This window comes from Elgaria multicarinata, chromosome 1 (assembly GCF_023053635.1).
Source record: "Elgaria multicarinata webbii isolate HBS135686 ecotype San Diego chromosome 1, rElgMul1.1.pri, whole genome shotgun sequence".
NCBI classification, from domain to species: Eukaryota; Metazoa; Chordata; class Lepidosauria; order Squamata; family Anguidae; genus Elgaria; species Elgaria multicarinata.
In genome coordinates, this window is record NC_086171.1 from 134,091,201 (window position 1) to 134,105,321 (window position 14,121).

Genomic DNA, 14,121 nt, shown 5'->3' on the forward strand with positions numbered 1-14,121 from the left:
TTGCTATACTACCTGAAGTGCTTTTATGCTTCTTTATAGCTACGTAGCAAGACAGCCTTGCTTAAATGAAACTGGCCCTGTTCAAACAACATACTAAGCCATGGTTAGACCACTAACAGATTTGAAGCAACTGATTTAAAACATGGTTATGTAGCCACTATGGTTAGGAATGGTTCATATGACACACTAAGCCATAATGCTTAGCTCAAAATGCTTAACCACTGCGGCTTAGCGTGTTGTCTGAACAGGGGCATTACTGAACAAATGTTGATGACTTGTCGAACACACAAGCTTTTCTGTTCAAGTTCATCCTTGCTGGAAGGGATGAAACTTAAGTCCAGGAGGAGTATATACTTCTAGACTTTTCACCTGGCTTTTACATGGTTATGCTTGAACATGTTCACAGTTGAATCTGATTGATGCTCATATTTACTGTCTTACCAGCCATATGTGAAATAAATGAAAGAAGGATTATAACTTTCGACCACAAGATATTCAACAGTAGTATTAGTAATACTGACTGTGACTTACTAGTAGCCCAAGACTGCAAGAAAGATCCAAATTATAACCCACGTTTCCGCATATGGACAAAACGGAGCATCCCTAATCTTCTAAAGGTGGTTCAGCTCAATGTGTCTTCAACGTAAGTTTTACCAAACATAAAGGCTTTACTGGTGAAAAAGAGAACAGGTTAAGCTTATTTCCTTTACTTTTTCCAGGACATTTTAAAATTGATCATGCAAAGTGTTGTTGTTTAATAGGGTTGTTGTTTAATTTCTGCTCCTCCTGAAATTTGGGATGGAGCTCTGATGAGGTGATTCCCTGCCCTGATTTTCAGGGTGGCTCTGTCTCCCTGCACTGTCAGTTTACCCATTGGAAAACTGCTCTGTTTTCAGAGAACCACTCTATTAGCTTCAATGAGAATTAATTAACAAAAAGGCTTACATCTCTGCCATTTTTGAAGACTGGCACCCTAGTAGCTCTTAAGTGGTACTTTGGCCATGCCAAGTTGGATACAGATCTCTTCATCCCTTCACACACACACACTTCAGATGCACTTCATCTTCTCTCAAGAGAGCTTGCAGAACTTTCAGAAACTAGAAACCTCCTACATACATCGAAGTCCCCTATCCTCATGTGTGGAACAAGAACACACACAGGGACATACTCACTCAATAACACACAAAGGGGAGTGTGCGGTGGTACTACAGGAAGCAAATGAAAGCACACAGACACACACAGAGAAAAGAAAACCTAGCAAAGAAAGCTGGCTCTGGCCATGTTGGGAGAGGGAGAGGGGGTTCTTCTAGTTCCCACGCCCCATCCAAAATTAGGTGCAACCTTTTCTCTGCTGCTTCTGCTGCTGGTGGTCCCTCTGAAGTGCAGCAGAAGAAGTTGGGTGTGGGTGCTCTTGAGGCTCCACCTGCACCCTATCCTTCAAAATGCAAGTCTACTGCCTGGGATCATTTTTCTTTGGTGGTGGAGGATCCCAGGTATGCTACATGCAAGATCTGGCAGGTCAACATCAACAGGGAGGAATTTGAGGTGTGTCTGGGCACTTTGGCCATGCTCACTCATCTAAAGAGGCTGCACCCCCTTCAAGCCAGCAGTGAGTTTCAGACTGGCGGCAGCAGCAGCGGCAGTGCTACGGGCAAGGCTCCTGCCACCCATGCCAGACTTTCGGTGTGGAGCGCACACCCCTACTATTTACTGACCTTTCCTTAGAGTCTGTTCAGGCATTCATTATTACAAGGCTTTCCAATATTTGAGTTTCTAATATCTCACTTCTGCTCCTCTCCGTGAAATGAAAATTCACAGATCTCATACGCATCAATCCCAGAATGCTGGTTTCACAAATATTCAGTATCTGAAACCATCCAAGGTACATAAAATATTAATCAAAACACAGTATACATTGTTAAAACTTCCTAAAAAACATACTAAAAACATACTAAAAGCATTCTAACATTCCACTGGATAGGCCAGACAGAAGAGATCAGTCTTTATAGCTTTCTTAAATGCTAAAAGACTGTTAAGTTGACAAATCTCCTCCAGCAGGCCATTCCACAGTCTGGGAGCAGCAGAGGAAAAGGTCCTTTGGGTAATACCTGTCAGCCTAGTTTTGGCTGGCTGAAGGAAGTTCTACCCAGAGGACCTGAGTGTGGGGGACGGACATATCTAAATCCAGTATAAACCTGGATTTAGATAAGAGAATTCAATGTTCAAATCCCAGTTAATGCATAAAGCTAACTAAATATTCTAGACTAGGACCATAGCTTGACCAGGCGAAATCCCGGGGCAATCCCCAGGATCATCCCTGTGCATCCACATGATGCACAGGGGATCCCTGGATCAGGGAGGGATGATCCCTCCCTTGCCCCAGGATCTCACCCTACCCTTTAGGCCCAGTTTTTCCACAGTCTCAGGCCGGAGACTGAGCCCAAGACTGCGGAACGTGAGTCCAGGCACCACGGTTTGTCCCGGCTCCTCATGATTCTTCGCGAGGAGCCAGGACCCGTGCATGGGACACAGTGCTTCTCAGGAGCACTGCGCCCATGGGGGGTGGGGTGAGGGGAGCAGGGAAATATATATATATATATTTTAAAAATTAGCTTTTGTGCACGAGCACTCGTGCGCTGCTACCTCTTTAAAAAAAATTAAAATGGTGAGCACGACGGCTCTTCTTCTGAGGTCATTGTGCACAATGTGTAAACAGAGGGGGGATCTTGTGATAAAACCATCATGAGATCTTCACCCCTCCCTCACAGACTAACAGGTAGGTCTAGCTAAGGCCTAGGAGTGGTGGGACCTGTGGCCTTCCAGTTGTTGTTGGACCACAACTCCCATAATTCCTGACCATTAACCCTATTGTAGGGAACTAATGGTAGTTGGAGTCCAATTATACCTGGAAAATAACAGGTTCCTCGCCTGTGGTCTAGATAAATCACTGTCTCCCAGCCAACCTCTTACGCAAAGTTGTTTTGCGACTATAACACCACTTTGAGATTCAGGATGAACGTTATCTATAGATAACCAGGTTTTCTTCCCTAAATACAGCCTACCTATATGCAATATGGCTGTCACCAATTATGCCTAAATTTTAAGATTTTAACAAGCCTCCATTTTAAGATGCTTTTAAGCAGACAGCTGGGTAATAGAGACTCAGTATTAATCATAAAAAGGAGAATGTTGTCTGCTTATACAGATAGCTTGGCTGCTTTCTTAAAAGCTATGGAAAATGGCTTTTAGATGACAACTTTTATCTATAAACTTGTGGAAAGTGCTAGCATGTGACAATCTATGAATTCATTATTCAAATCACCTTCTTTTGCAAAATCCTCGAACTGAACTTCAAAATTACATATTCCTTCTGCGTTTCTGGGCCTTTATTTTTCTCCTCCAGTTTGGACCAACCAAAGACATCCTGCTTCAGCTTTGTCACCATCAGATTAAAGAATAGACTGGCTATTGTTCTTGAGTTGGCCAGTAGGGCTTGGGTTATCATCATGGGCTCATTGTGTATACATCATAAATACATTTTGGGGTTCTACAAGAGATGAATGAAAATCACTAGTGTCTTTTTGAAAAAGAGACTCCAGAAAGGTGTGCCAGTGAAACAATAGTACCAGGAGATACATTGAAAATATTTTTTCTTTCCTTTTTGGCATGTAGCATGGCCTGTGTGCAATACGACTGGTCTAGTGGTTTGTCCACTCCAGCAGGTTTCCACTAGCTTTGCATGAATGCAGAACTGAGCCATAGGACCCAGGCTGCACAGAGGTGCACTTAATTCCCTGGGATGTGAACAGGATCAGACCTATGCCATGCTGTCAGTGCTTTAAGTGGATCCTTTGGCTCAGTTGCACGTACATCGACATGGTTCAACTTCTCACTCCTGTCAAGGCACAGCTGTAGCAGGAGGAGAAGCATTAGCAGGCCTTAAGGCAGGTTTGTAGTGAGCTTGTAACTGATAGCTGCAGTGGGAGGATGGGCTATTTCACGCCAGTGCGGTATAGTGGCTGTATACTCCCGACTCCCAGTCCAACTGTATATAGTTGGACTGGGAGTCGGGAGATCCAAGTTCTAGTCCCCACTCGGCCATGGAAACCCACTGGGTGACTTTGAGCCAGTCACAGACTCTCAGCCCAACCTATTTCACAGGGTTGTTGTGAGGATAAAATGGAGCGGAGGAGAATTATGTATGCTGTCCTGAGTTCCTTGGAGGAAAAAAGGTGGGATATAAATGTAATAAATAAATAAATAAATATTACAATTGCTTCTGCTGCATACTTCTCAAATTTGCATGTATCGTCGCCCTACTCTTTTGTATGTGTAAAGTCTGGTCAGTGACCGTAATATGTGTATGTGTACTTTCCCCTCTTCTAACAAAAATACACTTCATCCCCCAAAGACGGATCAGAATCTTTCCTAACCAAGGAAAATTAGAAGCGTTCTGCAATGATAAGCAAATACCGGTGCCTGGAAAGCTTTGTGAACCCTGCACAGGTACTGTATCTTATATCATACTTTTTCTTAAATCACAATAGATTTCAATTCAATAGATTTCAAATCCAAGTACTCTGACTTGATTACTTTCGTTTCTCATTGTTTTTTTTTTAAAAGAAAACCACTTGACAGCCCTATTATAAGTATATAAGAAAGTACATATTAAAAGTAAGATGTTTTGTCAGTATTGATCAATATTGTTGAGAATCCTGTCTACAAACTGGATGGACAAATTTCTACACTGCAGGCAGTATGAGCTAGCATCACAGAATCAGAGAGAATCAGAGCATCTTCAGACGGGGAGAAATCATGTTTCCTTACCTTTGCGTACCTTTGCTCTTTTTTCCTGCTTTCTTCCATGTTGGGAAGAAAGCAGAGACCATGTGGCCCATACAGATCAATGGGAACAATGCCCTCTAGTGGGCATTTTATAGGGCAACTTTCTAGCACACGGCAGGAAATAGTCTTATTTCAAAAAAATCGGCTTTTCTGTAGATTGATTTACAATACATAAACCTGAGAAATAGAGTGTGAGGAAGATCACTGCATCATTAAAATGACCTGCAAAGATCTGTGAGTGGCCAGAGAAGTTTGTTTGGGTGGGGGTGGGGGGACCTGACTGTGTCTCTCTGTAGCAAGAATCATAAAATGTAAAATGGCTACATGTAAAAGAAATGCACATGTGTGGTGTTGAAAATTATTTCTTCTCTAGAAATAGGCATTTTACACTGTCCCATCTCTTCACAGCAAACATTGAGATTTGTGAGAAGAACAACACTGTTTGGATATTGGCTCCAGCACATGGCCTGGAAAATGTGACATACGATGCCACCACACTGAGTGTAAGTCCACCACCCTGATCTTTTGTTCTAGAATTTCCCGCTTCTCTCCTTTAGGGCACAATCTTATGGGTTGCGCCCTTGTGGGACGGACACTTCTGTTAATGTATGCACCCCTGTATCTACAATAAAGATCTATTATCTATGCAGATTAAAGTCACTTCAGGGATGAAAGGCAATACATGTGGACTTTGCGGAGACAACAATGGAGAATTAAGAAATGAAGGCCTGATGCCAAATCAAGAGCTGGCATTAAGGGACACTGATTATTTACATTCCTGGAAATTATCAGAAAGTTGTGTTACAGGTCAGTGAAATTTGGAAATGGCAGCAGCAATGGCTAATGAATGCTTGTTACAAGAGATATTTTACAAGAGATTTAAAGCTTCATCCCACATACCTGCTTCCCTCGGATTATCCCCGTAGCACTAAGCTTTTGCGGTTGTTGTTGTTTTTGCTACCGGGCAACAGCAATCCTTTGCATACCAGGAAGTGAGTTTAAGGGGGCAAATGTAAAAAAAACATTAAAAATCAACGGATTACTCAATTCAATTCAAATTTGGTATGCTTAAAGCTCTCCCTAATATCTATTACTTTGCCAATTTTGGTGTCTTTATCTTTAAAGCTTACGCAGACGTAAGCATTTCATTAAAATCCTGCTCCTGCGCCCCAGTGGCGATTCGGAAGATACACTCAAAAAGTAGGAGCTAAATACGGTGAATCTTTTTGCTTTATTGCACAATTAAGGCAGGATGCATGGGAGTACTTCACAATCAAAGCAGATTATATGGTGGAAAACTTCTGAGTCCTTTGCATGCAACTCACAGTGATTGCACAGTATAACGCTGGTGTGATAAAGCTCTTACTCTTATTTCACTGAAGTGCCTGCATGCCTTAGAATATGGGGGGATCTACACTACTGCTTTAAAGTGCTTTATAACAGTTTTGACAACTGTTGGGGCCCAGGACACACTGCATATACAGTTTTCAAAACATTTTCAAAGTGCTTTAAAGCGCTTTAAAAGCAGTTGTGTAGATCCCCCCTATGTTGCTTTTGATTCTGTCCACAGTCTACTAATGGTGATTTTACTTTTCTGACAGCTGAAACAACCTTGCCTGAGTCCGAGAAGACTTTGCCCGCATAACTCTGATGACAGGCAGGACCTTTCGAAAAATTGCCCTGACAACGTATTTCAGCTGAACACTTCGATATTCAAATTAACTGAATAACTGGACAGCCTCACAGGAGATGTAAAAATGCCATGAAAATATAATTGTATTAATTGTTAATCCAAACTAAACTAAAATCAAATGTGTTGTGCACTGTATGTTCCTAATAAACAATTTGCATATTAATATATATATATATGTAATATACACTATATACGCATGGTCTTTTTATTGTTTGTTATGCCCAAATCAATCAGGCTGAAAATATTTTATAGAGTTATAGAATCATTTAGGGTTTATTACTCATTAGCCACTTCAGTATCTTTCAGACTAATACTCTACCAGTAAATGTCTGACAAATTACTATGGCATACTGACAAAGCATTTGCTTTTATAAAAGCAGCGAAAGCATTATCTCCCACATAAACATACACAGCAACATTAACACTAAATCATAATTTAGTGTAACATGTACAAGTTTCAGGCTCATATGCCCTCCCCAATCTTCCTCCAATATGGTTGCAAAGAGGAGATTGGACACATTCATTTCCATTTCTATCTAACTGAAGTTTACTCTGCCTGAACTGGAACAAAAGTAAAAATTAGTTCTAGTTTGCCTGAATAAGCCAACTTCAAACCATAGTTTATGATCCCAGTTGGATATACTCATGAGTTAAAATGAATTGCAGTTCCCAGTTCAAATGACATGACAAGTTTTGGTTCATTGAAAATGGAAGCAGAAACTTCCAATCCCACAACTGTGCCGGTGGGGGGGGGGGAGGCTCGTGCCTGTAACAGTAAACTATGGTTTCATATTATTTCCAAACCAGGTCACCAACTGGGCTCTTCCATTGAGAAGACATTCCATCTTCTTTTCTAACCAGCCAACAGTCAATAACCTGGCCAGACATCTTTGCCTTCTTGTCTTATACTGAGAGCATAATGTGCCTCCTTGAAGGCACATGGTCATTTTACAAAAATAACTGCTTTATATCTTTCAAAATATGTTCACATTATATCTCCGCCCCAGCCCATTACATTGTAAATGCTGAAAGCTTGATATGATTATATTTCACTTTACCTCACACTTGCAACAAAAGAGCATTGCACATTTAGCATATTAGAAGTCACAGAAAGCAGTTGGGTTTTTAATAGTCTTTATTTTAGTAAACAAGGGAAATATCTGCTTGAAGATTTCAGAGGAACTTTGGTCTAACCTGAAGTTTTGCTTTAAGGACGCCTTTGGTCTAACGTAGGGTAGGCATTCCATGGAAAGTTAGCCCAATTTCCTCACTCTTTCAGGGCCCCGAATTTCTTTTAAATCAGTTGTTTAAACATTGTATGTGTGTGTACATGTTAAGCATATCATACTGAGACATACACATTTTTGACACAGCTGGGCCACATATTATGGGAAGTTATAAATATTTATGGCATTTAGCCAGTAATCCCCATGGGAATATTATTATGAGAAATTCTAGTATTATGGGAAATTTTGAATATTTATGGCATTTAGCCAATAATCCTAGGCTATACCCACTCCTAAGTAGACGTGTATCGGATTCTCTTCTTACTCTCATAACTGTCCATTTACTTTCCATCTCACAGGAAAATGTCCTTTCCAGTAACCTTCACTGCCCATTTTAAGTTCCTCAAACTTGAGTCCCCTGGGGGAATTGCAAAGTCATACCAGCTAGCTCTGCTCCCCGGTAAACACCCAAATTCACCAGCTATACACTCCACTATGCATGTGTTTGGTGGAGCTGTAAAGGGACCCTGTGCTAGGACTAGAGAATAATAGCATACACCAGAGCCAAAGTTCAGTACTAGTTTAGCACCATTTTTAAAGGCAGATAGATCTACTTGAGCATCCAATGACTGGGCAATATTGAACACATGGAAAGTGACCAGGATTCACAGTACAATCCTGTACAGATCTACTCAGAAGTAAGTCCCACTTAGTTCAACTGGACTTAATCCCAAATATATAGGTATCAGCATGCAGCCTCAGAGAGCTCGAAGGTGAGATGTGAATATAGATTATGTCATCTTTCTTTTTCCTCCTGTTTCATATGGCAAATATGTGAAGGAGGTCCATGAGAATATAATTTCATCAACATAGCTTCTCCTGACCACCTCCATTCTTTTCAGAGAACTCAAATCACACCAGGATTTGTAAAACTGGTTCAGATGTGCTATTGAGACAGTTTTCTGACTACAGGCAATTATCCTTCAAGAGCACCTATCTTTCTGGTTGTTTACTATGAAGTAGGAAAAAGTAATAACTACTTTGAAAATATACTGCTTCCCCTAACCCCTGCAATGGCACTCTGGTCCTGTTTTACGTCTGCTCTAAAACTGTAACATGCTAAGCCGCAGATGACATGCTAAGCCACAGTGGTTAAGCATTTTGAGTTAAACATTATTTAATGTGTCGCGTGAACCATTCCTAACCATAGTGGCTACATAACCATGGTTTAAACATGCTCACTAACCATTTGTTGCAAAAGGGTGAGATGCCTAAGCCTAGCTTAGCATGTTGTCTGAACAATCACTGTTTTTGGCATTACCCTACCAAATTTTAAACTTTGTTTTCTATGCTTCTCAACAATTTAAAAATGGAGCCCAGCCTTTCAGCAACATCACAGAAATCCTGAAGAAATACAGCAGTGAAACAGCATCATTGTTATATATTTGTCTTGTGGCTTGCCTCTGCAGTTTGCTATGAAGTAAATAATGTTTGATTCTCATTCTGCCAGGTTCAGTGGGAAACACTACCTAGTTACCTGGTTCATCCAGAGGCTGAGCTGGTGCAACCAGAGTAAATGTAACTTGGAAATCTCAGCAGCAACCAACTGGTTCCAAAAGAGAGGTGAAGTGAACACACTGAGAGGAAAGAACAATGGCGCAGCACTTGTTTGATTTTACCTTTGGTAGAACAGACAGTGGTAGCCATTTGTTTCCATTCAACGAAGCTTGTGCTCCAAAAGTGGTTTCAAATAGATTTTCGCGTGAAGGACAGGAAGGGCTTCCATGTTGTGAGGAGGGAGGCAGTAACCAGGACAGATCTGCTTTCTTCTGTTCCATTCAGGACAGAGGTTAGACAAGTTCCACATTATTTCCATTTTTAAAGAGCCACTTTCATTTTTCGTTGGCTCTTCTGAAGACGACGATTCACATTCATTAGTGGCCCCATGCCGAGATGGCTGAACACATCTATTAAAAAGGCAGAAAAAGCCCACAGATGCATGCTGGCTGTGAATTCCAAACATAATGAAATCTAGAAATGTGCCTTCAGCTGGTTGTGGAAAACTGAAAATCCATCTTCTCCAAAGAATTTAAAAATATATTAACGTCAGAAGTATCAATACACTAGTATTTTTTACATAAGTAAGGCACATGCATCCTGTTCATACTAAAAAGAATCGTTGAAAATTATTGCTGATATGATTTTAAAAGTTAAACCTAAGCTACAAAAACTATTTCCCCTCCCCCCCCCAAAAAAAACATACATGATATATTTTCCAGTCTGGACTTTTCTGCAGTTTACATATAGTTCATGTGTAAGAACTAGAAACTCTGATTTTCCTTGAATGTTCCCCCTTCATTTACTCTTCCTCATTCAAATCGAATAAGGGCCTGTATATTTTCATGGTAGCTTCTGGTACTACCCCTTCTCAGCTATTCTCAGCGCAATTAATTTCCCTTTCCTGTGATTTTTGGGAGCAGCATCAGCACCATACCGTTCTGGCCAGGATATGTTGACTGCCATATAATTATTATTATTATTATTATTATTATTATTATTATTATTATTGTTACCCACCTCTCCCTCTGGATCGAGGCGGGGTACAACACAAATGCAAACACCATAAAATTCATATAACTAATTAAAACATTTAAAACTAATACATTATTAAAAGCAGCACATTATTAAAAAGGCATCTTAAAATTCAACATTTAAGGATGATGGTATCCAAATAAATATTTTTCCTTTAACATCTTAGTGGGAGGATGTCTACTACTGACATGTATGAAAAGCTACTCACCTTAGTTGCTGAAGGAGGCTGAATGCTGCATGGAGGTATATGTAGCCCATGCTTTAACCTAACCTGCAGCTCTACTAATATTTCAAACATATTTGGATGGCTTCAAAAGGGGGTTGGATAAATTCCTGGAAGCGAAGGCTATCAATGGCTACTAGCCCTGATGGTTGTGTGCTATCTCCAGTATTCGAGGCAATAAGCCTGTGTGCACCAGTTGCTGGGGAACATGGGTGGGAGGGTGCTGTTGCATCATGTCCTGCTTTGTTGGTCCCTGGCTGATGGCTGGTTGGCCACTGTGTGAACAGAGTGCTGGACTAGATGGAACCCTGGTCTGATCCAGCAGGGCACTTCTTATGTTCTTATATTGAATTTCTGACATTTGGTGCACATGTCCTTCTGGCTAGCAGGTCAGCTCTAGTATAGCCTTCCTATAAATACATAAAGGAATTACACATGGTGTTCTGTGTTATCTTAGATATGAAGAAGGATCAGCCTTATGGTGCTGTAGCTTCTTCCACAACGCCTATACCCTGTAATCAGACAGGGAGGTCAAAAGGAAATCCCTCTGGCATATACTATGTGTGCAAAAATGAGTGTGATCAATCTACAGAAGCATTCTTAGGAGACCTGGACTCAATAAATCCTCTGCTAGTTCAATTTCTATAGAGGACTATACACAATTCCCTCCGCACATTGAATTAATGCATGGAAGGCGGTCGTGGAGCCACATTGGCTAGCCCCACCCATGCTGTTGCCACACACCTCCGCCATGCTTCTTCAATGAACATTCATGTTATAACAGAGACTGAAACTATTACTTTTGAGTATAAAACACAACTAAGAGATCCAAAGTACCATCACCCATCATAACAGAAATAACCTCTAGTAAGCACCCATTCAGTTCGTTTCATGCACTTTACCACAGGAAAGAATTCTTCACACATACAGAACCTCTGATTGGCCAGTGTCCCCCCTCCTATGTGTGAATGGGACCACTGGCCGCTCAGAGGTGGAGTCTGTTACATTTGTCTTGGAACAGTCTGTTTTATGTAAATATCAGGTCAAAATTATTGTTGTTTAAAGAAAACTTTGGATGAGTTAACTTGATGTTTTAGCTCTGTAAATAATGGCTAACTGAGGATTTTACAAAAACAAAACAAAAACAAATGTGGTTGTTTAAATCTGGTTTTAGTTATTTAAATGCTGGGTTTCTTGTATGATTTTAATAAATCTTTGATATATAAGGACGCAAAGCATTGTGAGGAATGTGGAGTGTGGGAAATAACGAGGCAAACACAAGATTTGGATTTAAACAGGGCCACATTTATTAATAGATCTGCAGAAAGGGAAAACCTAAGCAAGCATCTTCTCTAATCTGACTTCATGCTGTTGTTTTATCGGGCGAGACATTCACAGCCTGAGAATGGCGCCTCAATGTTCACCATCTCCCAGGCTTCGCCTTTTGGGGTAGGGAGGCGTTCCGTGTCACACACACCCTCGGGGCTCCAAGTGGGTGAGAAAGGTCAGCCTCAAAGGTAACCCTTATCACCACCACCTGGGCTGTGGGCCTCGCAGCTAGGGAGCCTCAGGCATTACCGATCACCGCAACGATGCCTCTGAATGCTCACCGACCCTAATCTGCTCCAGATGCCCGCACATACCTGCCTATCATCAAATGTGTCCAAATTGTTAGCAACGGAAAATCAACCTAATTATTTCTCACCACTTGTCTTACAGTGTGAAGTAGGGGGGAAAACACCTCATAACCAATGAAAGATTATGAGCAAAAAAATTCCTACTCGGCCTCCCTAAAGGACAACCAGCAAGCCCAAACTGCCCACAGGGTGTGAGGGAGGGAGCCGCGCTTCAACAGGAGGAGGAAGGGAGGGGCAAAAGCCAATTTATAGGCTCGGATTCCCCCTCCCCTCTCTGGTAGGCACCACGGGGAGGCCACAAATGCCGTGCCTTCCCACCTCGTTTCCTACCCCCTACCCACAATAGCCTCCCCACACCCAAGTTGGAATTAAGGCATTTGTCCAAAAACCTCCCATACAGCTTCCAATCTCTTTCTTGTCAGTAAGGTAACCTCTTCAGAGTTCCAGTCTGCTGCTGTAGCACCATTTTTTTCTTCAATGTGTCCCTCCACCCTTAAAAATAAATGTGAATCACCTAGCCAATTAAATTTGAAAAACTTGATGATGTCACAAGGTCAAACATGCTAATTCAGAGTGAGGTTATTAGCTTCATTTGGTCTCAGGTCTCCTGGTTCCAGGACACAAATTAATTGCCATGTAGCCAACCAGACCCACTTCTTCCCACAGACAATTAAATAGACCTAAATGGATCAGGAAGGAGGGGGACGACATGGTACTTGCAGCTGATGAGGGCTGCAAAACTCCCATTCTGGACCACTGTCTCCATGCCAGGTAAAAGGCACAGGAACCTAAATGTGGGTGGTGGTGGGGGCAGTGGAGCCATACAGCTATGCTGCTGATGCTTTCAGAGCCCCTTTTTGATCACTCCTGAAGATTCTTCAAAATGGCAAGCTCTGGTGGCTTAAGAAAAGAGCACTCCCCTTTTTGATACAGCCATATTTGTATTAGTGAACACAGAAATATAAAGCCTCCATGGATAAGACAATTAAAAAACAAGCAAATGATTAGCATAATTCTAATATCTCTAGTATGGATCTATATTGATGGGGGTGGGTGAGATTTCACTTTTACACACCAGCTACACTCTTATATCTACTTCCTTGGGAATATGCCCCATTCAATTCAGTGGGTCTTATTTCAGAGTAAACATGTATAGATAGTGCAGTTAGAAAGTTCACACCCTATTAAGAATCAGGATGGACAGTATTCCCTCCTGCCCTGATAGGTGACCTCTCTCTCTCTCTCTCTCTCTCTCTCTCACACACACACACACACACACACACACACACACCTCTTCCCCCTCCCCCAGGACACTTTGGGAGAGGGAATAATTTTGCTTTGGGACTCTTGGGCAATCAGACATGTAGCTTCCGACCCATGGGATATCCAACCTGGATCCAGTCCCATATGCATTGCGCATGTCCAGTTCTAATGGGAGAGTTTGGGCATGGGCAACCTAAGGAATTGACAAGGGCACTTCAGAATTTCTGACTGAAGACTGAAGCTAGTACATAAGGCAGACACAACTCAAAATACTTATCCTCACTTTTTAATATTGAATTATGAGCCCCTCGTGCCATCTAGTGGTTCTTTTGGGTTACTAACAACAGCGTGAATCCCTGTTATGTTTTGCCGGTTGATTTACAAGTTAGCAAGCCTTTCAGGCAACTTAGCACATATTCCCACCCACCTCTTTTCAATTTAGAAGCATGGTGTTTTACATGTAAAGATTTGCAAAAAACAGTTTCCCCACCATGCCTGTAAGTAAACAGTTGCTACTTAAACTATCTTGTTTTGGTCATATGATAAATAGAAATATACTGATCCCAGTAATAGGTGAGCTAAGAGTACAGGTTTGGAGAGGGGATCAAAAACTTTGTACAATCCCATGTCTTAAAATAGCAG

The 14,121-nt window shown here is 41.4% G+C and overlaps 1 protein-coding gene across 1 annotated transcript in view; it reads left to right on the top strand.

Moving 5' to 3' along the window:
* The window catches only part of LOC134403574 (vitellogenin-1-like), a gene marked incomplete at its 3' end in the record, with an annotated part of 50,161 nt that extends 44,522 nt beyond the window's left edge, over nucleotides 1–5,639 (top strand). The window contains exons 29-32 of the mRNA XM_063133908.1: nucleotides 445–643; nucleotides 4,412–4,506; nucleotides 5,254–5,348; nucleotides 5,496–5,639. Coding sequence (XP_062989978.1) covers nucleotides 445–643; nucleotides 4,412–4,506; nucleotides 5,254–5,348; nucleotides 5,496–5,639 — 533 coding nt within the window. The remainder of the gene's footprint in view (nucleotides 1–444; nucleotides 644–4,411; nucleotides 4,507–5,253; nucleotides 5,349–5,495) is intronic.
* Nucleotides 5,640–14,121: the final 8,482 nt, after the last annotated feature.